Source organism: Hemicordylus capensis, chromosome 1, assembly GCF_027244095.1.
Source record: "Hemicordylus capensis ecotype Gifberg chromosome 1, rHemCap1.1.pri, whole genome shotgun sequence".
Classification (NCBI taxonomy): Eukaryota; Metazoa; Chordata; class Lepidosauria; order Squamata; family Cordylidae; genus Hemicordylus; species Hemicordylus capensis.
Genome location: NC_069657.1, coordinates 375,347,610 through 375,374,383, shown reverse-complemented (window position 1 = coordinate 375,374,383; position 26,774 = coordinate 375,347,610). Strand labels below are relative to the sequence as shown.

General features: G+C 46.0%; 1 protein-coding gene across 2 annotated transcripts in view; it reads right to left on the bottom strand.

Moving 5' to 3' along the window:
• Positions 1-26,774, bottom strand: part of SMOC2 (SPARC related modular calcium binding 2) — a 204,323-nt gene that overhangs the window by 99,971 nt on the left and 77,578 nt on the right. For both annotated transcript variants that reach the window (XM_053297160.1, XM_053297169.1), the window contains exons 3-5: positions 11,933-12,039; positions 7,624-7,723; positions 2,924-2,971 (exon numbers count right to left, since the gene is read on the bottom strand). In XM_053297160.1, the coding sequence (XP_053153135.1) occupies positions 2,924-2,971; positions 7,624-7,723; positions 11,933-12,039 (255 nt within the window). The remainder of the gene's footprint in view (positions 1-2,923; positions 2,972-7,623; positions 7,724-11,932; positions 12,040-26,774) is intronic.

Here is a 26,774-nt window from a genome sequence, read left to right as displayed (position 1 = left end):
ATTAGCTGCCTTATTACAAAATATGGAGCAACACTACATGACTTTTGTGATGCCCCTAAAAACATCAGGAAGCTTCTCAGTCATGTGTTAGGTAATGCCATCTGGAAATTCTGGGGCAGCTGTTCTTGCTCAATTAGAGTGTTTCTGCAGCAGCATTCTTGGTTCCTTTCCCCTTTTCAATTTACTCCTCCTTGCCCTTCTTTATACCAATACTGCCGTTTGCAGCTTCTGACTACTGTATATGCTTGCAAAGTGCTTGCAAATAGCACCATGGTTGGCTACTTAAAGAAATCATAGGAAGCTGCCATATACTGAGTCAGACCATAGGTCCATCTAGCTCTATATTGTCTACACAGACTGGCAGTGGCTTCTCCAAAGGCATTTCAATATATGTCGCTCAGCTTGCAGGTTAACATCCCACCCTGATGCTTATTTACAGTACAGTCACCCCTCACCAACCGCAAGGGTTCCGTTCCGGGAAAACCTCGTGGTTGGAAAACTCACGGTAGATGAGCCATTGAAATCAATGGCCAAGAGGGGTTTATGGGAATCATAGTTGCAAAAGGACTGCAAAATACAATTAAAAATAGTTTTTAAAAAAACAACAACCAGTATAATACATTTTTAAAACTCCAGAAATCACCCTCTGACCCCCAGAAATCGCCAAAAAAAAACCCCAAAACCCATTACCAAAAAATCTCACCAAACTGTGGATACTCGGGTCATGGTTGACAAGAACTGCCACAATTTCCCTGTCACGGATACTTAAAACCGTGATTGGGAAAACCACGATTGGAGAGGGATGACTCTAGATTTCCTCACAGGCATGAATTCTAGTCTGCTGTTTGGAATCTCACACTAGTGATGTGCACAGAAACACGGAGGCACGGTTCGACACCGGCGGAAATACTGGAAGTATGGGCTGCACATGCGCCCGTGCATGTCGCGTGTGCATGTCACACATGCAACATGTGCACACAACATGTGACGTGTACGCGCATGGCGACAAATGCATGCGCAGCCCATACTTCTGGTATTTCTGGGCAACAGCGGGGGCAGGGGCAGCAGGGGGGAACGCTGTAGCCCCAAAAACCTTTTTTAAAAATGGAGTGCCAGCAGGGGAAAAGCAGCAGGAGGGGTAAGTGCAACCCCCCTGCCCTTAAAGGGAGAACCCCCCGCCGGGGTCGGACTTCGAACTGCCACCAGCACAAACCAGTTCGAAGGCTTCTTGTATGGCCTTCGGACCAGTTCGTGCACATCCCTATCTTACACTAGAATACTCACAAGTAGATTTACTTCTGGGTAAACTGACCAGATGGAGTTTGCATTTGCAGGTAGATCTTTTTTGCAACAGTAAATCATGTTACCTGCTTGAAGCAGCAGACTGGATAATGCAACTCTGCAGTCTACCACTATGAATTGACAGGCTGGGGTAAATACTCACAAACAGATTTACTTGCAGGTCAGTGTTCCAGGCTGCCATTTCAAGTGGAAAGCAAAAGGAAAAATATTCCTTATCATGCCTATGCAGATGTGACATGGGATTTTGTAATCTTTCATTAGGCAAGACTATACCAATTGTTCCAAATATGTATTGGGATACATCCATGAAAAAGCAGCTGTTAAATATATTTAATTCTCTTAGCCGGTGCATGTCCTGGATTTGACAGCAGAACTCTCGCGAGACATTGCGAGAGTGCCTGGGACCAGCGAGAGTTGAGGGGACAGAAAAAAATTGTGGCGGTGGGGGCGGGCCACAATCAAAACGGCCAGAAGAGGTGGCCTCGGCTGGCTGCTGGGAAGCGGAGGTAGCGGGATGGCCTGTCCTGTCCAGGCCAGGCTGTCCCAGGTATGGAAGAGGCGGCGGCACCCCAACCTGGCGGGAGGTGGCGGGACAGCCTGGCCTGACCAGGCCAGGCCATGACAGGTATGAGAGGCGGCGGCCTGAGCAAGCGGGAGGCGGAGGCTGCAGGACGGCCTGGCCTGGCCAGGCCAGGCCATCCCAGGTATGAGAGACGGCGATGGCGGCCTACCAACCAAGCGGGAGGCGGAGGCGGCGGGCTGGCCTGGCCGGGCCGTCCAAGATATGGAAGAGGCGGAAGCCTGGCCGGGACTGGCCACCGGAGGCAGGAGGCATCGGAGGTTGGGATGGGAGGGAAACCTTTTTGCCCACTGCCACCGACCCGGTAAGAAGGACTTGGCTGTGGTTTGAGGGGGAGGGGGCAAGAGAGAGTGGGGGAGGGGCCGGAGGAAGGGGGAGGGGGCAAAGAGAGTGGGTCCGGAGGAAGGGGGAGGGGGGCAAGAGAGAGTGGGGCCGGAGGGAGGGGAGGAGGGCAAGAGAGAGTGGGGCAGGAGGGAAGGGGAGGCAGGCAAGAGAGAGTGGGGCAGGAGGGAGGAGGCAAGAAAGAGTAGGGCGGGGGGAGGGGGGCAAGAGAGAGTGGGGCCGGAGGGAGGGGAGGAGGGCAAGAGAGAGTGGGGCAGGAGGGAAGGGGAGGCAGGCAAGAGAGAGTGGGGCAGGAGGGAGGAGGCAAGAAAGAGTAGGGCGGGGGGAGGGGGGCAAGAGAGAGTGGGGCAGGAGGGAGGGGGCAAGAGAGAGTGAGGGAAGGGGAGGAGGGCAATAGAGAGTGGGGCAGGGGGGTGGGGAAGGGGGGCAAGAGAGAGTGGGGCACAAGGAGAGGAACAGCAGGCCCCCCCACAAAACGCACAGATGCTCTGTGCGGGTCGGCTAGTTACCTTTAAAGCAAAGATTCCATAGTTTTCTAGGAACGAATGGTGTCAGGCATCGCAACACGAGCCCAGAATCTCATGCTTACACACCCAACAAGAAGCCTAAGATGAATTGGGGGTCTATAGTAATAAATAACATGAAAGGTGCTCATAGCCAATGGAGAAGATGTTGCATATTAAATTGTAAGATATTTACCTGTTTTTCCTGTGCCTTCTCGTTGTGGCAGCTTTTCATTTAGAGAACCTGATGACAGAAAAAGAACAGTTGGGGTCAGTGACTACTGTGGCAAGGTTCTTTCACCATGTTAAAAAGGAGGGGCGAGAACTGCCTCCTACTGACTCTTCTGCCTATGCCTAAAAAACATTACTGTGGATCACATACATGCTTCGCATAGCACCTATGGTGCTAAGCACATGCTAGAGAAACTACAAAGATATTTGTGCATAACTTGAGGAGAAACATTAGCTAACAATTGTGTGTACATCAAAGTTTCCAAAAACAATATAACACCTGTTTCTAAATTTCCATTCCATCTCCCAAGGGCTCAGTGGCTCTGGAATTTCTTTTAGTTCCCTAAATGTTGATATCTTGACTTGGGGAGCAGTAAAAATGTCTGTGTTGCATCTGGAGTTCTTCAGCAAACAGTTTGTGGGGGATGGGGATATTTATCTTTATCCTGTCAGGGGAGCACATTTGATTTATTCAGTACCTCTCCAGTTGTCCAAGGCTCTTATAATAGTAGACAATCAAGGGCGGGGGTTGCCTGAGAGAATCTGTGAACTTTAATAATGCTTAAAGTCATTCAGTAAGAGTGGAGGTAGTACATGGAGATTATTTTTGACATTGGTAGGTAAGCCTCTTTAAAAAAAATCTGGACCAACTTTGCTAAAATAGTAAAAGTAAAGTGTGTCATCGAGTTGGTGTCGACTCCTGGTGACCATGGAGTCCTGTGGTTTTTATTTGGTGGTTTTTCTACAGGAGGAGTTTACCATTGTCTCGTCCTGCGCAGTATGAGATTATGCCTTTCAGCATCTTCCTATATCGCTGTTGCCCGATATAGGTGTTTCACCAGTGGGGATTTGAACCGTCATCCTCTGGCTTGCTATTCAAGTCATTTCCCTGCTGTGCCATTAGGTGGCTGATGTGCCTTCCATATAGGCTCATGTCAGTATGACATGACTATGGAACAGCATTCATATGCATCTGAAGCTCTCATTATCTGCATATTTTACCTGCTTCCCAGACTATTTGGATAAATGAGGCTATGCTAAATGAATGCTGTTCCATAGTCATGTCATACTGACATGAGCCTGTATGGCACACAGTCAAGTAACAAATAATCAAGGATTCTGGTCAACCTGCACAATACTGAATAGAAGCTGGACTTGGACAGGACTAGGGGGGACCTGGGTTCACACAGCATTACAAATGCTGTGAAGCTGACTGAGTGGCCTAATGGCCAGATCGAAGTTAATCCAGCAAGTATTCCAAAGGCCTGTCATAAAAGGAGTGAAGTTCAGCTAGAGACTGTGCTTAGGAGGACATTCAAGGCCATGACAACTGCTAAGGGACTGGAACATAGAGAAACACCATCTAAAACAACTGAGTAGTTTATTTATCCTCTAGGACAGACTGGAAGATTTTACACAGGGGTTTTTGAGCCTTGCCCTGACTCTGCAACATAAAGCATTAAAAACAAAGGCAGAAGTTGGCAACCCTTGTCTGCTGGGCAGGGCCCTGAGTATTTCCCTTTAAATCAACGAAACCAAGAAAACTGAATGATCCTATAAAAAGCACATATCTCACAGATATTAAATTATGTCTTGTGAAGATGCATTAGTAGATCCATTAGTCACATGTTACACAGTGTGAGAGCCAGCATGGTGTAGTGGTTAGAGTGCCAGACTAGGACCGGGGAGACCCAAGTTCAAATCCCCATTCAGCCATGAGACTTGCTGGGTGACTCTGGGCCAGTCACTTCTCTCTCAGCCTAACCTACTTCACAGGGTTGTTGTGACGAGAAACCTAAGTATGTAGTACACCGCTCTGGGCTCCTTGGAGGAAGAGCGGGATATAAAATGTAAATAAATAAATAAATAAATGTTCAGAAAAAGCAGTTCAGCAATACTGCTGAAGTATTGAACTGACTTGCCTAGCAAGCAAGAGGCTGCCAATTCGAATCCCCGCTGCTTTGTTTCCTAGACTATGAGAAACACCTAAATCGGGCAGCAGGGATATAGGAAGATGCTGAAAGGCATCATCTCATACTGCGTGGAAGATGGCAATGGTAAACCCCTCCTGTATTCTACCAAAGACAATCACAGGGCTCTGTGGGTGTGCCAGGGGTCGACACCGACTCGAAGACGCAACTTTAGCTTTATTGAACTGGAAAAGCAGTTCAATCCATCCCCAGCACAGCATCCCTCCAGTGGCTGTTACTGGTGTCTATCTTATGTTTCTTTTTTTATATTGTGAGCCCTTTGGGGCAGGGATTTTATTTTTCATTTATATTATTTATTTATAGCTGTGTAAACTGCTTTGGGAACTTTTGTTGAAAAGTAGTGTGTAAAAATTCATCATATTCAAATTCAATACTGTTAAAATCCTTCCCATGCCTGCTATCTTTCCCCTGAAGCTCACCCCCCACAAACAACTACCCCACCCCCAGCTTTTTTCCTCAGCTGGATGAAAAGAGGCGGGGGTTGAAAAGGTTGTAGGTGAGGCTTGGAAATGCAGCTTCACTTGACATACAGTTCTGGCTTTATTTGTCACATAAGTCTGTGGCATGATTGCTACTTCCTTGTGTTTGAGATTCCACAGTGCAACCATAATGCCAAAAGACAGGAACCATGTGTGTCAGACAGATGACATGGTCCTAAGAAGTGTTTTTATTCAGGCATCATGAATCATGATACAAACAAGTAAGGCAAACTTCTCACAACACGGTTAAGCTATTCACATGTGCGTGCAACACCAGGCTAAGGAAGCCCAGCCATGTTTCGCATGTCTGTGTACTGCTGGGATCGGGCCCGATCCAGGTGGTGCCGTGGCAGCAAACACACCTATGGAGCCCAGAAGTGCACCTAGGTAATTTTGGAGCCTGGACCTAAAGGCCTTTGGAGGCTCCCCCCTCCCCCCACTTAGTATTTTTAACACATTTTTTACACGGCCACATCACCTGTGGGTCCCAGAGGGTGGAGACCCTGGACTTCGGCTCAGAAGTCATGGGGTAAGAGCACTTCTGACAGAGCCACCCTTCAAAATGAGGTCAGGAGAGCAAGCACTCTCCTAACCCCTTTTCTATGATTGTCTGCCAGCTGTGGCTGCTGGTAGCCAGGGCTGGCTGAGCTTGGGGCTCCCGGTCAGCTTCAGCTTCAGGGAGGGGGGATCCCCATAATGCACCACGCACTTACATGATGCATTGTGGGGGCTCGGGGAGGATGCAAGGTGATGCATCCGGCACTCTGATCCTCGGAGCTACCAGCAGCAGCTGGTAATTGGGCAGGCGATCCGCCCGCCCAAAGGGAAAAACCAGATTGTCTGCAAGGAGGTCAGCTTTTTAAGGCTTCCTCCCCACTAGCCCTCTTGCCCTTTCTCACTGCTCGTGAGAAAGGGCTCAGTGTGAGGTAATTCACACAATCAAAAGCTGTCTGCTACCCAGGTTTGGGAGCTGTGTGTGCTCAGTTTTTGGTTGTGTGGAAGCAAGGTAGGAGGAAAACCTGGGTAGCTTTCCCCCCTACCTTGCTTCCACACAATCACTTCTACCCAGGTTTTCCTCTTATCTTGCTTCCACACAACTAAAAATTGAGAGCACACACAGCTCCCAAACCTGGGTACAACACGGTTTTTGACTGTGTAAATGACCTCTGTGATTTGTACAATGAAGTTTAACAAATTTAAGGGTGTGCTCATCCAGTGCTCTGGAAGCATCTTATCTGGATATGTCAACTCTGTGACTGAGGGCATATATTTTTGTACTTCTGCTTCAGAATTGCAGCACTAAATTAGGAACATTGACCTGTGAAACCTCTTCCACTGGTTCTGTCTGGGTGACCAAGGGAACAGTGCTGATGCAATGATCTCTTATTGCATGGAATGTTATGTGTCTTCACTCTATACTTTGCAGGAAGCAGAAATGTAGACAATTGTTATACCAATGTCGCAGCTTCTCTCTCTCTTTTCCTTACCACTTTTTTACACATACTGAAATTCCAGTAAACCCAAAAGTATTACAATTAGAAAGTCTAAAAATTAAAAATGTACAAAACAGCTCACAATAAATTATAATATCCAGCTTTATGGAATTAACCTTTAGCTGAAAATCTGCAACTACTGGCCGCATATCACTAATCCCCCCCCCCATAGGTCTTCTTTTAAATGATAGACATTGTTTAAATGTCTAATAGACATGTTAGACATGTGTGAATGTATTCCATTGACCAAATGAGAATTTATGCAAGAGTAACTAGGCACAGATACTGCAATCTGTGTGTCAGAGTCATCTGAGTTTAGTAATGAAGATGTATAAAATCACAATCTTTTAAAGAATGTCAAAAGGAAATTGGAATTATTTTTTAAAATACTGTTGGTTATTTGTCTGGGACTTGAAGTTCATCCAAATTGAAAGTCTACAGCTCAAGTGATGGAAAACCATGCACAATTCAAGGCAGGATAAATATAATCTGAGGCTTGATAACTAATATCAGGAGAGATTTGAGGGCCTGGGTCAGGAGTGTCTTTCCTGAAAAGCTAAATAGATGTTATTTAGCAAAGTGTTTTGTTTTGTTTTTAATGGCACTCTGTGTGGGTTCTTCATATCTATGTGAAATAATTTGTACGTAGCAGGTTTCAAGAACAAAACTGCATAGGGTCTGCAGTCAAAATGTATGTTTTACCTGGACAACGTGGAGTTTTATGTGATACAGCTGTACCACTGATTGGACGACCATTAGGAGTGACACACCAACAGTAGCCTGTGTAACTGTGGCACTGAATCTGTCAGAAAACAAGACCAAGACCAAGAAGGCATATTTTAGCATCTCAGATTTTCTTGAAACATAATGAATACTTTTATCAAATGGCAGCATCAACTATAAGATTATGTTCCTCTATCCTGTCCGCACATATATTGACAGAGTTAGCTCCCAGAGTTTTGTCCCAATATAGTATTACACTAAGAAACTATCTCAGTGGCTTTTTAGTGCTTTAGGACAAAGTTAATTGGAACAGAGTTATGAGGGAGCAAATTCTGACCTTCATCCCAGGTTTTGGAATTACCCAATAAGCACTATGGAATCTTATCAAGAGTGAGAGAGTTGACTTCCTTCCATTACTCCCATCCCTTTTCCCAGCTAAATGGCCATCACTAAGGCATATAGGAAAATGAAATACTGCGTTTTGGGACAGCTCAGGGTTGTCTGAAGTGGGGACTAGGAGAGAGGCAGTCATCCAGGGGCCCCACACGGTTGCACAGCAACAGAGACTCTTCTAGCTCTCATAGAGCCAAAACAGTATTGATTCATTAGCAGGGGCTCTGCAAACTCTTTTTGCCCTAGGCTCCACAAAAGCTAGAAAGAGCCCTGGGACAGTATTACAGTCAGTTATGGGCAAACTCTCCTCAGCTCCGTTTCGAAATGAGCTTGTTAACCAAATTATGTTTGGTTGGGGTGGGGGACACAGAAGCTCTGATTTCCCATGCCCAGTTCTGAACTATGGCGTTCCATCATACTCCTGATGACATCTTTGGGAGCATGAGGGAGTTCAATTGCCTGCGTCAACTTCCCATAAACCCCCCATGGCCCCATGGCTGAACTTGGCCCTGCCACCCGTTTCCCTTCTCACTTTCAAGGCAGTAGTAGTGACAGGGGATCTTTCAGCTAGGCTTCCTGTCTTTCTCTGGTCATCCTTACATACCAGGCATAAGAAGCCCAAGGACATGTAGTTTCCAGGTAGTGTTTCCAACAGTCCCATATTATAGGGAAGTCCGGTATCGGAGGCAAAAATCTCATCCTGTACAGGACGCTGTACGTGTTATTTGGCAGAGCCTGGGGCTCTCCAGGCTCAATGCATTTGCACTGAGCCCTTTGAAGTCTGGGTGAAGTCCATATTATAATGTAAGAGAAACAAAAAAGTTCACAAAAGAAATCCCAATTGCTCTGCAAACTTGCAGGAGCAATTGCCTGGGTTTATTTACATCTTGCAAGTGGCTAATCCTTTACTTATCAAATATACTAAATAGACCCACAGACTCCTGCTAATACGCCTGGCCCTCCCTGGGGTCTGTGGAGAGCTGAGCAAGTCCTTTCCCTGGATCAACAAGAAAAGAAAGAGTGGCCTTTCCAGGCTCTGCAGGAATAAAGGATGTTTCTCTTGTGAATACTTGGCATGTTGAGATGTATAAAGTGTATTTGTCAATCAAAGAGAGATGGGTGATGGCCATGGCAAGATGTAGTGTGTGTGTTTGTGTGTAAACTGCCCTGAGCCATTTTGGAAGGGCGGTATATAAATCAAATCAAATCAAATCAAATCAATAAATCAATAACCTGGGGATTCTCTTAATTTTTCACCTGATACTTGTCTAAGTGGGATGGTCTGTGTGAACAAGTTTTGTTAAATCATGGGGCTTGTGCTATTTTGTTGTTTTTACAAATGCACTGCTACTCAGACTTCTGATTACCACTGGGATGACCCCACCCCCAAATGGCCTTGCCCCCACCCCCACCCCTTATGTCCCATATTCAAGCAGTGGAATGTTGACAACTCTACTTCCAGGATAGCTGACATTCATACTCAGCTGCCCTTAAAAACCTTTCCCACTCTGGTGCATAAGAAACTGCCACTGCAACATTCAAACTACAAGGAACAGAGGGAAGAATGGAGAGCTTGCTGAGGGGTCTCCAACAAGAACTCTCTTCCACTACCAGTTGACTGGGAAGAGATGTGAATGGAGCAGTTGTGATGGCAGGAACCCTGGTGATGGTTTCCTTTGCTTATAACCCTTAGCTTATAGCAAAGCAAGAACATTTCTGGAAGTTGAATTTGTGAATCTGAGCTTGTGAATCTCAGCAGTCTCAATCAGTTGAGGATGGTGGTAGCGGTGGTGGAACTCATAAATTCACCATTTGAGTACCACCACTAGTTACAGAGATGGCAAAATCAAAACCTGCCCACTACGGCTGCTGCCAATCATGGACGAGACCGCCTCCACTGACAGGGACCCAATGAGGGGATGCCACACGTTTTGTAACACACGTAACATCATCCTCCAGTAGTCCCTGCAATATACAGGACTTCCCTTTGCATCCAACCTCTTTTCATAATGATGAACATTTTGTGCCTCATCCTATGTTATATGTGTTCCTGAAATCTAGAATCCCAGCCCCTGACAGATCAGTATCTTATGGTGAATTTTCATCAGTTGCTACATATTTGAAACCTATTCATAACTAAATTGAAGACAGTCCTTCCTGCTGTGAGCTAGTCTCCCAGATAATCCCCTTTCAAATCTTTCTGCTTGAATAATCCTTCTCTTTTTGGAGGATTAGGTTTACAGCTGATGTACATATAAACAGCCTAAGATACATATATTGTCAACTCACAAATGTCTTTGGAGTATAAATTATACCTACGCTGGGCACAGGAGTGAACCTCACTTGCACCCCTTCATATGCAGAATCTTTAAAGTGAGCTAGGTCAAGCGATCTATGAAAAGGAGTGTGGTGTTGGAATTTATAAAACAATGACTGTGCATACTAGGGATGTGCAAACAGATTTGAAGTCAGACAGGTTCGACATCGAACCAGTTCAGCCCAATGGTTCGATATCGAACCAACCCCCAGTTGGGGGTTCACAGTTCCTGATTTTTTTGGGGGGGGGGGAGATTTTTTTAAAAAAAATTAACTCACTCCCTCTGAGGAGCATCGCACAGGCCAAGGGGGGGTGTCTATGGAGGTCCCCCCTCCTCCTGCCAGCCTCCATTATATGGCAAATCACCTGGTTCCGGCAGTCTTCAGCCCGTTCCGGACCTCATCCCCGTGGCAGTGGCCATTTTGGAGGCCGCTGCACATGCCCAATGAGCCTCTGTGTGGCTAGGTCATGATCCAGGCCACGCAGTCATGACCCAGGCTATGGTTCAAGGGGGTTCGAAGGGGTGCAAAACCAAACTGGCCCAGTCCAGTTCGGGTTCGGACTTCAACCAAACCAGGCCAGCTGGTTTTGTGCATAGCCCTAGAGCATACCTGTAAGCATTAAAGTGCTATAGGACAGTCAAATATGCTTCTTAATAACCAAAACAAATTATCCATAGATAAGTGTATCACGTGCACAAAGTGTTCTACACACTAGATGATACAGATACATAATCCAGCATAATGAGGCTGTTCACATAAGCAGCCCTACCCAGGTTTGCACAGCTCTACTCGGGTAAGGCTGCTCATGTGGAGCACTGGGATTGGGCCTGATCCTGGCGCTGCCTCACTGGGTAGCCCGAATTGGTTACCAGGACTTTTAGTGGAGTAGAAGGGCAGAAGTTCACCCTTCTACCCCAGTCCCTGGTTGTGTGCACCCTTGGGCTGCCTGAAGCCCAAGCGTGAACAAAGCTGAGCACCAAGAGCACCCGGCAGTGGGGAAATCTCCCAATGCACTGCCTTCCAAGCATGGTGCATTGTAGGATGCCGGAGGATTTCCTCCTCCAGTTCCCAACTTTGCCGCTTGCCATGGCTCATCTCATGTGCCGCAGTGTGCAGCAGAGCTGTAAGGGAAGGGCGATAGTATGTGGGGAGGCAGGGAAGAGCCTACCTCCTTGCCCACCCTCCCCAACAAGGTCACGTGCACGACCTCAATATTTTACTACCTATGATTTAAAATAAAAACACATGTAAAGAACAGGAAGGAGCCAGAAAATTGCTCGAGATGGGTGCACTATGCCCTTGTAATATTGTTGAGGATGATCAAATACAAATACATAGCATATCTCGATAGTTCCGAAACAGGAATTCATATTGTCATTTCTCATTTTATGCAGCAACATAGATTCATTTTAATTGCTTTAAACTAGAACTACTGAAATGTAGTATTAGAACCTAAGCACAGTGATTCTGAATCAGGTAAGGGAAATGAACATGGTAACCAGACACAACAGACCCAGTCTGAACTAATAGACATGCGCAAAAAAAAAAAAAAAAGAGTCAAGAGTTTTCAGTCAACCTGGCTGTACGTGCCATCGTCATTGCATTCTGGAATAAACACTTGCTGGAACTCCTTGCGCGCTTGTTCCTGAGTGTACTTTCTCTCTGCCACACATCTCGAAACATCTAGAGAGAAATAGGTAATAACATATTAGAGCTAGTGTGAATTATAATTCAGAATATAATTGAAAAGGGTATCTTTAAGTAATGTAAACAGAAGTACTTTTTCACACAACTCATAATCAACTTGTAGAATTCTCTGCCACAAGATGTGGTGACAGCCAACAACCTGGATGGCTTTAAGAGGGGTTTCGATAACTTCATGGAGGAAAAGTCTATCATCAGCTACTAGGGCTATAGGCCACCTCTAGCATCAGAGACAGGATGCCTCTGAATACCAGTTGCAGGGGAATAACAGCAGGAGAGAGGGCATGCCCTCAACTCCTGCCTATAGGCTCCCAGTGCCATCTGGTGGGCCACTGGTCTTCTCTCTAATTTTTTTCATCTGTCTGCAGAATGAGTTTTGTTCTGAGCAGCAGTATCAAGACACTGTGTGCACATGTGCATTTAGAGTGGCGCCTTCCTGATTCCACCTGAGCGGGGTCTAAAATTAACTAAGTGGACATTAAAAAATGTGAGTGTGCACACACGTACATGCCTTAGAGGGAGAACTGGTGGGCCACTGTGTGAAACAGGATGCTGGACTAGATAGGCCTTGAGCCTGATCTGGCAGGGCTGTTCTTATGTTCTTAATGTAGAGTCCATTTGCTTGTTCTGCAAATGGCGGGGACATTTCTCTCCTCTTGGAATTTTGTAACTGGGTTTCAGATTGGAAATTTAAGTAATATCCACATAAAACTACATCAGAATCACAGCATCATAAAACCACAGGGCTGTAACGGTCTTTAGATCCTAACTTGCACCTCCAATATAGTGCCTTCCATGAATCTGCTTCACCTGATTAACCCACCTAGTCTCAACCATAGCATGCCACCAGTGGAAACCAGAAACTAGCACAAGCATTGCACATCTTCATGATGGTCAGGGCAGGGTGTCTTTTTTTAAAAACCCAACAAAAAAACCAACAATGCACTGCAAAATGATGCTACAGCATGATATAGGGTATTTCCCTGGGTACTCCATGTAACCTGCTTTTCACAGTTATCTTTAAGAGGCTTACAAGAAAATAAACATATTAAAAATACAAAATAAAATATAAAAACAATAAAATAGATAAACAACAATTAATACAATTTGCATAAAATCAATTCAGCATTATGTTAAAAAGCAAATAGTTTTACACTTCTTCTTAAAAGCAGAGAAGGCGAGGACCAACGTGGTCTTCCTGGGAAGGGCATTCCATAGGTAGAGTAGGGATGTGCATAAAACCGGTTCTCCCGGTTCGGTTCGGATCCGAACCGGGTCCGAACCGGACCAGGGTGGTTCGGTTTTGGTTTTGCCGAACCACCCCCCAGTTCGGTTCGGATCCGAACCGGTTCGGATCCGAACCGAACAGGTTCGGATCTCAAAAAATAGCTGGTTTGAAAGGGGACCTTGTGTTCTACCTGCAACCCAAATTTAAAGTCGATTGGACCTTCCTCTGATTTTTGGCGATTTTTTAAAGTTTTAGTGACTTTGGGGCAGTTCGGGGGCATAGCATGGGATCTGGGCAAAAGGAGTGGGGTGGGGTGGTAGTGCCTAATGGGTGCAGGCTACCACCCCAATTTCAGGGGGGTTGGGCAAAGGGCTGATTTTTGGTAAATTTCTGAAAATTTCATGTCTTTGGGGCATATTGGGGCAGAAAGTGGGGGCTGGGGCAGAATAGTGGGGTGTGATGGTAGTGCCTAATGGGTGGAGGCTACCACCCCAATTTCAGGGGGTTTGGACAAAAGGGTGATTTTTTTGAGAATTTTTGAAGTTTTAGTGACTTTGGGGCAGTTTGGGGGCAGAAAGTGGATCTGCCCCAAAATAGTGGGGTGGGGTGGTAGTGCCTAATGGGTGGAGGCTACCACCCCAATTTCAGGGGGATTGGGCAGAGGGCTGATTTTTTGAGAATTTTTGAAGTTTGGGTGTCTTTGGGGCAGATTGGGGGCAGAAAGTGGATCTGCCCCAAAGGAGTGGGGTGGGCTGGTAGATAGTGCCTAATGGGTGGAGGCTACCACCCATCCCCAATTTAAGAGTGATTGGGCAGAGGGGTGAATTATGGTGAATAGAAAAGGTGTGAATTCTCATTCTATCATAGCAAATGAGATATTTTTCAATTAAACAACTCTCATGACCCCACTTTCACTTTTTCACACTTTCCTTTACTATGAATAATATGAGGAAGTAATCAATTTAGCACACTTCACCTTATGAAGACAAACCTCATACAAATAAATTCACCATAATTCACCCCTCTGCCCAATCACTCTTAAATTGGGGATGGGTGGTAGCCTCCACCCATTAGGCACTATCTACCAGCCCACCCCACTCCTTTGGGGCAGATCCACTTTCTGCCCCCAATCTGCCCCAAAGACACCCAAACTTCAAAAATTCTCAAAAAATCAGCCCTCTGCCCAATCCCCCTGAAATTGGGGTGGTAGCCTCCACCCATTAGGCACTACCACCCCACCCCACTATTTTGGGGCAGATCCACTTTCTGCCCCCAAACTGCCCCAAAGTCACTAAAACTTCAAAAATTCTCAAAAAATCACCCCTTTGTCCAAACCCCCTGAAATTGGGGTGGTAGCCTCCACCCATTAGGCACTACCATCACACCCCACTATTCTGCCCCAGGCCCCACTTTCTGCCCCAATATGCCCCAATATGCCCCAAAGATATGAAATTTTCAGAAATTTACCAAAAATCAGCCCTTTGCCCAATCCCCCTGAAATTGGGGTGGTAGCCTGCACCCATTAGGCACTACCACCCCACCCCACTCCTTTTGCCCAGATCCCATGCTATGCCCCCGAACTGCCCCAAAGTCACTAAAACTTTAAAAATTCACCAAAAATCAGCCCTTTGCCCAATCCCCCTGAAATTGGGGTGGTAGACTCTACCCATTGGGCACTACCACCCCACCCCAAAATTTTGCCCCTGGGCCCCTTTTTACCCCCCCGAATCGATTCAGATTCGGATTCGGATTAAATCCGAATCCGAACCAAATCAAGGGTGATTCGGGTGACCCAGATTTGGGCACAAAACAGAACAGGGGTGATTCGGTTCGGGTCCGAGCCAAATCACCCGAAATCCCAAATTGCACACCCCTACTAAGCACACACACAGAGAAGAAGCAGGAGGCGGAGTGTGGATTCTATGATAGCATATTAGAGTGGATTGATGGTGTCTCATTGAAAATCTCATTTGCTATCATAGAATCCACACTCAATACCTCAGAAACAAGAGAACCCTGTACCCATGGGGGTGCCCCTACCAGAGATCCCTGTACCCCATGGGTTAGAAACCCATGGGGGTGGTTGGCACCCTATGTGCACTACACCACCACTTGCTCTGGGCCACCCCAGCACCCCCATGTGCACTTATAGGGCTGCTGAAAGCTCCATTATAACTTATTATGAGGGAAAACCTTAAAGATGCGTAAACTTCAAAAATCACTTAAAAATCACCTCTTTGCCCAATTCCTTTCAAATAATTCTGATAGCTTCCTTGCCCACCCTAGGAACTACCACCCACCACACTGCACTCTACGACACCCCTTTCCCCCCGACGTGAAGCTATACATTTGCTGCAATCCTAATTATTCTCTATGAGGAATTCAAAAACACTTAACAATTCACCAATAATCAGAGGAGTGTCCAATTGCCTTGAGATGTTTTGGGTGGTAGGCACCCATGCCTGTCTACCACCCACCCTGCTTTTGTGCTCCTTGGTCCTCCACAACAGGGGATATGGACTGGTTCGGGTCCCATTATACTCAATGAGAAAAATAATTAAAAATATTTCAAATATTCATAAAAAATCATAGGGGTGTCTGATTGCTTCAGGGTTTGCATGGTTGTTGGCACCCATGAGTGCTCCACAATAAGAAATAATGGCCTGGTTCGGGTCCCATTATATCCTATGAGAGAAAAATAAAAATATTTTTCAAAAATTCATAAAAAATCGTACGAGTGTCCGATTGCTTTGGGGTTTGGGTGACAGGTACCCCTGGGTGCCAGCTACCATCTGACCAATTTTCAGCTTTCCGAACCGATCCGAACCGGTCCGAACCGGTTCGAAACGAACCACCCCCAGTTCGGTTCGGATTCGAACCGAACCAGGGGTGGTTCAGTTCGATCCGAACCTCCGAACCGGAACCGGTTCGGACCCAAACCGGTTCGGATCCGAACCGGTTCGCACATCCCTAAGGTAGAGTGCTGCCACTGAAAAAGTCCTTTCTCTAGTAGCCTCCTGCTGTACTTCACTTATACTGAAGATGGTGAAGACTCACTGGACAGCATTCAGATCCTGAGCAGAGAGGCTCTCTATCAGCAGAAGTTCCTTCCATGAAGGAGAGCAGCATTCACACAAAGGGGTTGGTGCACAAGTGGAACCCTCCTTTCATTCACAGAAGGAGCTTCCACCAACGAGTACTGCTCTGCTAAAGGTCTGGATGCCATTCACTGAAGTTAGTGAGGAAAGGTTGTTTTAACTTCACATATATGAGCGTTTAAACAAGTCTGACTTGCAGAAATAGAAATACTTTTGAGCAATTTTTTTAAAAGGGTAATGAAATATTGACATCATTTAATGACAAATTTCTGCTGTCCATTAGAAATACATGCTCCTTTGTGCAAGAAAAATACTGCTCATCTCTGATTAAGTGGCCTCCAGTCCATGAAAACTTATGCTCCAATAAATCTGTTAGTCCTTATGGTGCTATAAGACTCCTTTTGTTGTTTTTGTTATATGGACTGGTTTCTTAGATTCACACCAAAGGCTCTAACTTTGGTCAGGCTATGCTATGGTGGTGACCTGCCAACATTTTTGAAAAAATTAAAATACCATTATTTAACCCAGCTTTCATACCATGTGCCTTATTCTAAGCTTATACGTTTGCTTATACATTACTTACTAACATGTGGTTTTAATGTAGAGAGTGTTTTAACTGAAAATAAATCTCTCCTTTGGTGGACTTCTGTCTTCATTTTTAGTACAACATGTGGTTTAAATGTCAAAAGGAAAAGTGATCTAAATTCCAGCACACATGAGCCACAGTCCTCCAGGCACTTGCTCAGGAGCAAGTCCTATTGAGATGAACGGAACCTTCTCCAAAACAAAATGTGTAAGGGATTGCATCCAAGATCCTTAGTACAATGATGAAAGAAATATAAATCATTTATTATAGAGGAATTATCATATATGGATGTCAGATAAATGAATTCCTATAGATTTCTCCTGAATGAAGCTTTCCTCTTTGCCATTAATCCAATATTTAGAGAGCTTATAGAAAGCTACACTTGATGGAACATGACATCTGCAGTCTGAGGTCTAGCATTTCTGGAATTATTCAAGCATAGGAAGCATAATGTTATGGCAGTAAAGTGTTTCTTTCTCTCCTAAGGCAAAGATTATTGGAATCTGGTCACTGGCTGGCTGGACTGTCTGGAAGTCACAGAGATGCGCCAGGAATGGAGATACATACCAGAAGTCTCGCCGTGTTTGCCTGAAGGTAGCAGAGGAAGTCGGAGTGTGCAGGGGCAGGAAGAAAGGTGGTGAGTGGGAAATGGAAAAGCAAGGACAGGGATGGAAAGAGAAGGCAAACAGGGCTTTCACAAGAGTGAGGGCAAGTCTTGAGGAGAGCTGGAAACCCATAGTGGGATTGTGTGGACTGTGTTGGCTTCTTGAAGAGTGCCAATGATGGAAAGGAAGGGACATGGAGAACAAGCAAGTGCAAATGATGGACAGGAAGAAACATGGAGAACAAGCAAGCTTGGGCTCCCAGAAAGGGGCAAGGCTGGTGAATGGACTATCGCAGAGGAGAAGGACTCAGAGTGGAGACCAGTCTCCTCCCCTGCAGACTAAGAAGCAAGGGAGAAATAAAGGTTGTAGAGGCCAAACAGCACAGACACGGACAGGAATGTTTCAGTTTAATCCATTTAGGGCAGGGTTTCCCAGGCTTCGGCCCACAGAGGTTGTTGGCCACTGTGGCTGGAGATGGTGGGAACTGTAGTCCAAACACACCTTGGGAACCACTGGTCTACAGCAATGATTGTGAAGCACAGAGGCTTATGGATTCCTCAATGATAAGCTTTGTAATGGCAGGGCAGATTCAGCTTGTCTGAAAGACTGCCTTTGTGCGGCCGCCATTTGCACTGGGCACAATTGCACCGGGCCCGGCCACCAGAAGCCTGACTGGGGCATTCGTGTGGCCAGCCAACATGGACCACTGCAAACCGCTCTCCCCAAACAGAGAGAGCTCAGGAGGCGGGGAAGCGTCATGGAGCTGCCCCAATGCGGGAGGGCGGTGCGCAGCCAGCCTCCTCCGCTGCCCCAGGGCTTGCAGTGCACCACCAGGCCTGGCTGGCAACAGCTCTGCGTGAGGCCCTTGCTCGCTCACCCACTCTCTCTCGTCCCCGGGTGGGCGGCGACTGCTCGGGTTGCAGCAGTGGCAGCAGCGGCTCCTCTTCCCTGCTCCACTTCTTTCCCTACCTCTTCACCGGTGACAGAGACGCCATGCAGCGGATCCTCCTCCTCCCCTCCCCCCGGTGGCGGGGCTCCTCCGACTGCAGCTGCTGCTCTCTGCCCCCATTGGGCGCAACTGCAGTCAGGCTTCTGGTGGCCGGGCCCGGTGCAATTGTGCCCAGTGCAAATGGCGGCTGCACAAAGGCCCCAGTAGGGCTTTTAAAACATCTTGCTTTTCTGTTCCAACGCCAAAAGGCTGCCAGTCAGGGTCTGGTGATGTATGGTGCTGCTACTGTCCGGATTTACAGACAAAACCCCTGTCACTACTACTAGAGAGCCTTCTGAAAGGCTTCGTTTTGGTTTTGGTTTTTGTTACAGCGTGGTATCCGGATTTTGGAGCATTCTGGATTTTGGATGTCCGAATAAGGGATACTCAACATGTAAATAACAAAAACAAGCTTCATCCACAAAACTGGCATTTGTTTTGGGGCACATAGCATTTTGCTCAGCAAAATTCCACACAAAACAGCTCCCGATTAAATAGAGGAAAAGCAAATATGTTGTGCTTTATATAGGCCACTGTGTATATTCCTGTGCAAAATGTTGCACTCATTTGTTCAGTCTTCTTTTTAAAAAATAAACAGAAACTCCCATTCAACAGATCAAAATAACATTTACCACTTAGAGAAGACTACTTAGAAAGTGGTTAAGCTGAAATGTTTGAAGTAAAATCTGCCCTAAGGGCAACCCACAGATGCTTAGCTGTTCTTGAACCAAGCATAGAGCTTTCATTAAATCTATAAAGACTTGAACTGATGGAGCTAATATTAAGTCACACTATCTAGATACTTTTAAAGTATGTTTCTCCCTTCTGGCTCATGCTGTCCTCTAGAGTGCTGCTGAGATAATCTTATGGACATCTTGGGGACAGATCTACTTAAACATACTGGTTTTACACTGGTTAAACCAGTGTGATCATGGTTTCATTCTATCATGGCTTCTTCCAGCCCCCCAGACCAGTGAGCTGTAATTTGGTGGGGTGTTGAATGACACTCACAGCCTTCCCTGGGGTGGAAGGAATGACCATTAAACCATATAAGTTTGAAACATACACTCTTGCTGAGGTGTCCTATAGGTCAGAAAGAAGTACAGTAGTACGTAGCATATCAAAAGCCACTAAGGTGCTCATCTTGCTTAAGTGCCCCACAATGCAAATGACATCCAGCTGTTTTCAGAGCGTATCTCACCTTAAATACTTTATGTGCACACTGGTGATTCACTTGGGTATTTTAAAAGAGATACAGCTGTAAAATGTGTGATGCAAGCTTGGAAAGACGCAGGAACCACAGAGCCAATATTTCACTGTTTGCAGGTCTTTTCTTCAGAGTACATCCTCATCCGATGTTTTGCATATAAATTTAAAGCTATTACTACTATTATTATTTATATACTGCTTTTCAACTAAAAGAAGTCCACAAAGAAATTTACAGAATTAACAGCAACTAGAATTAACAACAACAACAACAGCAACAACAACAACAATGGTCCCCGGTTCTTAAGGGGCTCACAGTCTCAAAAAACAGAAGGCAGACACCAGCAACAGTCACTGCAGGGAGGCAATGCTTGGATTAGACAGGCACCATCTCCTCTGCTTGATATACAAAGAATCGCAACTTTGAAAGGTGCCTCTTTGCCCAGGTAACAAGGTTGTGACTTGCCTTCATCCACCTGTGGCTTTAAAATATGAGCGAAAGAATTTTCAAAATAATTAAGACGACTAAGAGCATGGCATGAAGAATAGTGGGAGAAATTTTTTAAAGGGGTGGGGGAACCACTAGGATAAGAACAGAACCCTAGCCCTGTTCAGACTATAAGGTCATTCACATGACCAAAAATGCTGGCAGGGCAGAGGGCTGGAGAGGAGGCACCCACACACGATCTCCTTGCCATTGTAGGCTCTGCTGCGGCGAGCAGGGAGCCAGAGGAGGAAGTCCCTCAGATGCACCATGCCAGGAGTGCAGGATTTCCCCACTGCCGCTTTTGCTGCCCAGCTCTGTGTGTGCATGGGCTGCCAGCAGACCATGCACACACGTGACCCTGACTAAAGGCTGGGTTAAAAAGTTAGGTTAGGTTGGGCAGGAGCGCCAGGATTGGCCTTGAGGCCGGTGCTCCACACGAGCAGCCTAACCCAGGCTAGGCTGCCCTAGCTGGGGTTAGGCTGCTCATGAGAACAGCCTCTTTGTGTTGTATATGTTATGAGTGACTGTGCACTTGTACATGTTTGTGTGAATAATGTACATGCATTCATTTAAACAATGAACCTTGGTACAGGTTCCCTCAAATGTAGGAAGAGGCTATTCATACCATTGCCATGGGTGGGAGGGAAGGACATGGGGGGAGGCTGCCTTCACCTTCCCTTCCCCCCATATGATGAAGCAGATCCTCCTCAGCGTGCCTCCCGCGCACCCACATGGGCAGCACTGCTCCATGCAGCTCCGTGAAGTATGGAGCAGGGTGGAGGGATCCAGGCATCTGTCAATGCAACACGCAGCATTCCGCCCTCAGACAGGCACTCTATGCACCTGTCTCTGTGACTCCTTGGCCTCCTTGGCGAGAGCACCCTTAACCTTGTCTAACAGTTGGGTTGATTAAGGGGGTTCGGCAGACACAGAGACATCTGCAAGGTTCCCACCACTTCTCAGGACCGCCTAAAGCAGCCAGCTTCAAAGTGTACTTCTGTACAAGGTCAAGTGAAATAATTAAACACAAGCTGATTCCACTGCTTAACTGATCTACAGAGCATTGTTAGTTATTAGCATTTTAGGGACATAATTAGTCTGTTAACACTTTGCAGCTGAGAGCAGGGAACACTCACATAGGCCAGCGATATTTAACATTTGAAACTACGGTTTTTCAGATTAAAACCTTTCCCCTCCTTGACAACACAGTTTGGTGCAGGTGATACATTCATTCCAAAAAAGCATGCTTTATAGACCTCCTGCATTACTTCAGGATTCAGGAGTGGATGGGGCTGAAATGTCTGAATGTAGTAAGTTTGCATAAATATAGAATTAGCATGGCAGGTAGGAATCTGGGCCAGAGCTCCTTTTCTTGATATTTTCCCCTGCTAACGAGGCAAAGAAGCATTCTCTATATATTTTGCAGGGGTGAGAAACTTCCCCTACCCCACACATCATCCCTCCAATAACTATTGCTGTGTCTACCTTGTATTTCTTGTGAATCCTCTGGGGATAGGCAACCATCTTCTTCTTACTATTATTTTTATGCATAAACTACTTTGTGAACTTTTTGATTGAAAAGCAGTATTATAACATCATGTGTGAATGGCTGTATGTATACAGATCTGTACACGCATACACTATATAGATTGTACTGGCACTGAATGTAATGTATGAATAGAGCTCCAATGATTTTGGCGTAGAGTGGAATGAATACAGTGTGCTCCACCCAGACTCTGAAGTAGCTTGAAGCATCCAGAATTCCATCATGTATAGGAGAAATCTGAAATGGCTAGGTTTCTTTGTGCATCCTCCAATACCTCTGGTGGGTGGGTGGGTGGGGGTGGAGGAGGCTGGTCCAACTCACCTTCCCCTCAGATGAGACCAGCAATGTTGCTGGGAGCACGAACTGCGATCCCAGATTGTCTGCACTACGTGGTGCAGCGCAGAGCTCTGGAGGCTGGGACGATAGCCCTTGGATATCCCACAATGCACTGTGTGACATGTGTGGTAAAGTGGGGGATTCCCAATTCACCAATTTGCTCTAGGTGCCCATCTCTGTGTCCAGACCCAGAGCAGCCCCAGAGAACACATGATCCCAGAGCCCAGGTTAAGGGCTCGCTTGAGCCTTTAGCCCTGGTGGTTTTCACATGGAGCTGGGCTTCCCTAGCCTGGGTTAGGGTGTGCGTGAGAACAGCCTCAATGATTAGCTCATACCCATCCATCCAAAGAGGGGCTATGTTTGACCAGATTGGTGGATGCTGATGTTTTATCTATTCTGAGAGTAGATGATGCAGTCACCTTGGTTATATTAACAGGACTTGATTTGATCAGTGCCTAGATGGGAGACCACCTGTGAACTTCATGTATGCCGTCTTTGAGTTCCACCTTGGATTACATTTGCAGAAATGCATAGAAGCTTGTTAGTGATGTCAAGCTGCTGATAATTTCTAGGTTTGTTTATAACTGCTGCATTCTGGATCTCCACAAAGAGACAGAGTTATCTTAGCTGAACCTCTCTTCCAACAGACTCTAACAGAGCCTAGCTCTGGGTAATTCCCATTTGCAACCACTCAGCAGTTTAGATATTTAACTAAAGCTTTGTGATAACAAAAAGAATGTTCTACTGGAATTTTCCTCTGTGTGAAAATATTTTCACCTCTTTTGGCATCATCATAAAAGCTGGCAAACCTTGCTCTGTGTGTGTGTGTGTGTGATTCTGCTTAAAAATTACAATTCCTCTTATCAGAGCCTCTCTGAAAAGCCTGCTTTGTGACAGTTTGAAAAAGGCTTGAAAAAAGGCTACCTAACATTAACATCTTACCTATGGGATAAGCTACAAATTATTATGTATCCTATGGGATGAGCTACAATTTTTTAAAAAAGCAAACACCTGGTCTTACCTAGTCCTGGATATATTGTGTTTTTAATCCTGTTATTTATCGTTGCTGTTTTAGTTTGTCTTTTAGTTTTGTTTAATCATTATTAAATGATAAAGTTAATTTTAGTGTATCTTCTCTTATGATGCTAGCCATCTTGAGTGTTTTAACATAAAATGGAAATACTAATGCTACTGCTAATAATAATAATGTTAATAATGCTGCTGCTGCTGATGTATTTTTATGTGTATAGTACTATCAGCTTACATGACACCTTGGGGCAGATCAGGGTACATCACTTCAGCCCTCCAACTGTTGTTGGACTACCATTAACCCCAGCCACTGTGGCTAATAGTCAGAGGCCATGGGAGTTGTAGTCCATCAATAGCTAAAAGGCCAAAGTTGTGCATCTCTGTTCTAGATACTGAGTAGGGGTGTGCATGTTCCGGAGGGCCCCCCCCTGGTCCGGCAGGGGGGGGACTGTGACTTTAAGCGGGGGGGTGGTAGTACTCCCCCCCCCACCGCTCTTCCCCCTCCGGTGCTTGTCCGTTGAAAAATCTTCTTGGGGCAGCAGAGTTCCCCCGCCACCCCTGCCCCCGTCGTTGTTTGTATTAGTCTGAAAAGAGACGAGCGCTCGTGGCGTGCATGCGCCCTGCGTGGCACGCGCGCGCGCTCATCTCTGACGCTGCCGCGGCAGCATCAGAGACGAGCATGCGCGCTGCGCAGGGCGCATGTGTGCCGCGAGCGCTCGTCTCTTTTCAGACTAATACAAACAACGACGGGGGCAGGGGTGGCGGGGGAACACTGCCGCCCCAAGAAGATTTTTCAACGGACGAGCGCCGGAGGGAGAAGTGCGGCGGGGGGGGTAAGTACTACCACCACCCCCGCTTAAAGTCACAGTGTCCCCCCCTGCCGGACCGCCGGACCTCCGGACCGGTCCGGCGGTCTTTCCAATGGGGCCGGACCAAAACCAAGCACACCACTAATACTGAGAGGACACAAGAGCAAGAACAGAGAAAGGGGAGAGAAATGAAAGTAAGGGAAACAGGAGACAATGCTATTGTTTTAATGACATAAGACATCTACCCATTTCAAACTGGCTTTAAGGCTGACTATGGGGTGCAGACTGCCTTGGTTGGCCTGATGGATGATCTCCAATTGGGAACTGACAGAGGGACTTTGTTGGTCCTTTTGGCTCTCCCGGCAGCTTTCGATACTGTTGACCACAGTATTCTTCTAGCACATCTGAGGGGATTGGGGGGGTGGGAGGAACTGCTTTGCAGTGGTTCTGTTCCTACCTTTCAGGCAGGTTCCAGATCGTGTCTATTGGAGACTGTTGTTCTTCAAAATCTGAACTTTCCTATGGTGTCCCTCAGGGCTCCATATTGTCTCCGATGCTGTTTAACATCTACATGAAACCGTTGAGAGAGATCATCAGGAGATTTGGTGCAGGGTGTTATCAATATGCTGATGACACCCAAATCTATTTCTCCATGTCAACATCATGAGGAGAAGGCATAACCTTCCTAAATGCCTGCCTGGAGACAGTAATGGACTGGATGAGGGATAAAAAACTGAGGCTGAATCTGGATAGGACAGAAGTACTTATTGTGCGGGGCCAGAACTCGAGAGATTATTTTGATCTGCTGGTTCTGAATGGGGTCACACTCCCCCGGAAGGAAGAGGTATGCAGTCTGTGGGTGCTTCTGGATCCAAATCTCTCCCTTGTGTCCCAGGTTGAGGTGGTGGCCAGAGATGCTTTCTATCAGCTCCGGCTGATACACCAGCTGCATCCATTTCTTGAGATGAACGACCTCAAAATGGTGGTACATATGCTGGTAACCTCTGGGCTGGATTACTGAAATGTGCTCTATGCGGGGCTGCCTTTGTACATAGTACAGAAACTGCAGTTGGTCCAGAATGTGGCGGCCAGGTTGGTCTCTACATAGGAACATAGGAAGCTGCCATATACTGAGTCAGATTTTGGTCTATCTAGCTCACTATTGTCTTCACAGACTGGCAGTGACTTCTCCAAGGTTTCAGGCAGGAATCTCTCTCAGCCCTATATTGAAGAAGCCAGAGAGGGAACTTGGAACCTTCTGCTCTTCCCAGAGCAGCTCCATCCCCTAAGGGGAATATCTTACAGTGCTCACACTTCTAGTCTCCCATTCATATGCAACCAGGGCAGAGCCTGCTTAGCTAAGGGGACAAGCTATGCTTGCTACCACAAGACCAGCTCTCCTCTCAAATGTCTCTGGGTCATCCAGGAGACCATATTACTGAGTCAGTTTACTTATTATTAATTTATTTATTGTTGGGGGCCGGATTCTGTTGAAAGAACTATGGTGGCTGACGATACGTTTCCGGGCAAAATACAAGGTGCTGGTTAATATCTATAAAGCCCTAGACAGCTTAGGCCCTGGGTATTTATGATAATGGCTTCTTCACCATGAGGCCCACCACCTGTTAAGATAATCTGGAGAGGTTCTTATGTGGTTGCCACCAACTCGTTTGGTGGCTATGCGGGAACATGCCATCTCCGTTGCTGCCCCTGGACTTTGGAATGTGCTCTCTGTTGAAATAAGAGCCTCCCTATCTCTGGTAACTTTTAAAAAGGTGCTGTAGAAACATTTATTCACCCAGATTTTTAATTAGATTCATGGTTTTAATTTTTAATGTTGGTTTTAAATGATTTTAATGTTAATGATTTTAATTGTAAACCTCAAAGAGATGCACACTTTGGGCAGTATAAAAATATGAAAAATAAAAATAAATAAATAAATAAATAAATAAATAAATAAATAAATAAATAAGCAAGCAAGCAAGCAAGCAAGCAAGCTTAGTTACAGTAAGGAATGGGTACTGTGCCAAAAGCTTCATTGAAAAGGTGAGTTTTCCAGAGGGATTTGAAGGCAGGGAGAGAGGAGGCACTGTGCAGGTGTTTTGGGGGGCAGTTCTAAGCATAAGAGGAAGCAAGGGAGAATGCATGAAATCATCTGAGGGAGCAGGAATCCTTTGGACAGTTGAGGGTGTCAAAGCCATGCAGACCTTGAAGGTAATGACAAGACATTTGTGCTCAATCTGGGAGCAGATAGGAAGTTGGTAAAGTCAGATATAAGGAGGAATGAGTTGTGGTTGGTGTGATCAGAGCGAGTGGTGAATGGTTTTGGCAGCAGAGAGCTGGATTGTGGCGAGGGGCCCGAGAGGGGCCAGTGGAAGACTCAGTAGAATAAGGTTGCCAAAATCAAGGTGAGAGATGACCAGAGTATAAACTAGAGCCTTTGCCAAGGGGATCAGAGGGCAAGGGTTATATTCTTGCAACGTAGCGACATGATTTGGTGACACACTGAATATGGGGAATAAAGAAGAGAGAGCCAAAACTTCAGTGGCCAACAGCAAACATTTTTGCTAGGATATCTTAGAGTTGTCAGATATTTTCCTTATTTTTAAAGTCCGTTCTTCATTTCAGAACATCATAATCCTATTAAACGTAAATAGGCGTCATTTATTTTAGAACATTGTAACTTCACAGAACAAGCAGCACCTCCATGACCACAAACTTCATTCAAGTATAACAAAAATGGGCTATGACTATGATTATCAACAAAGGATGCTTTGAGGACTGATCCTTTGCTGT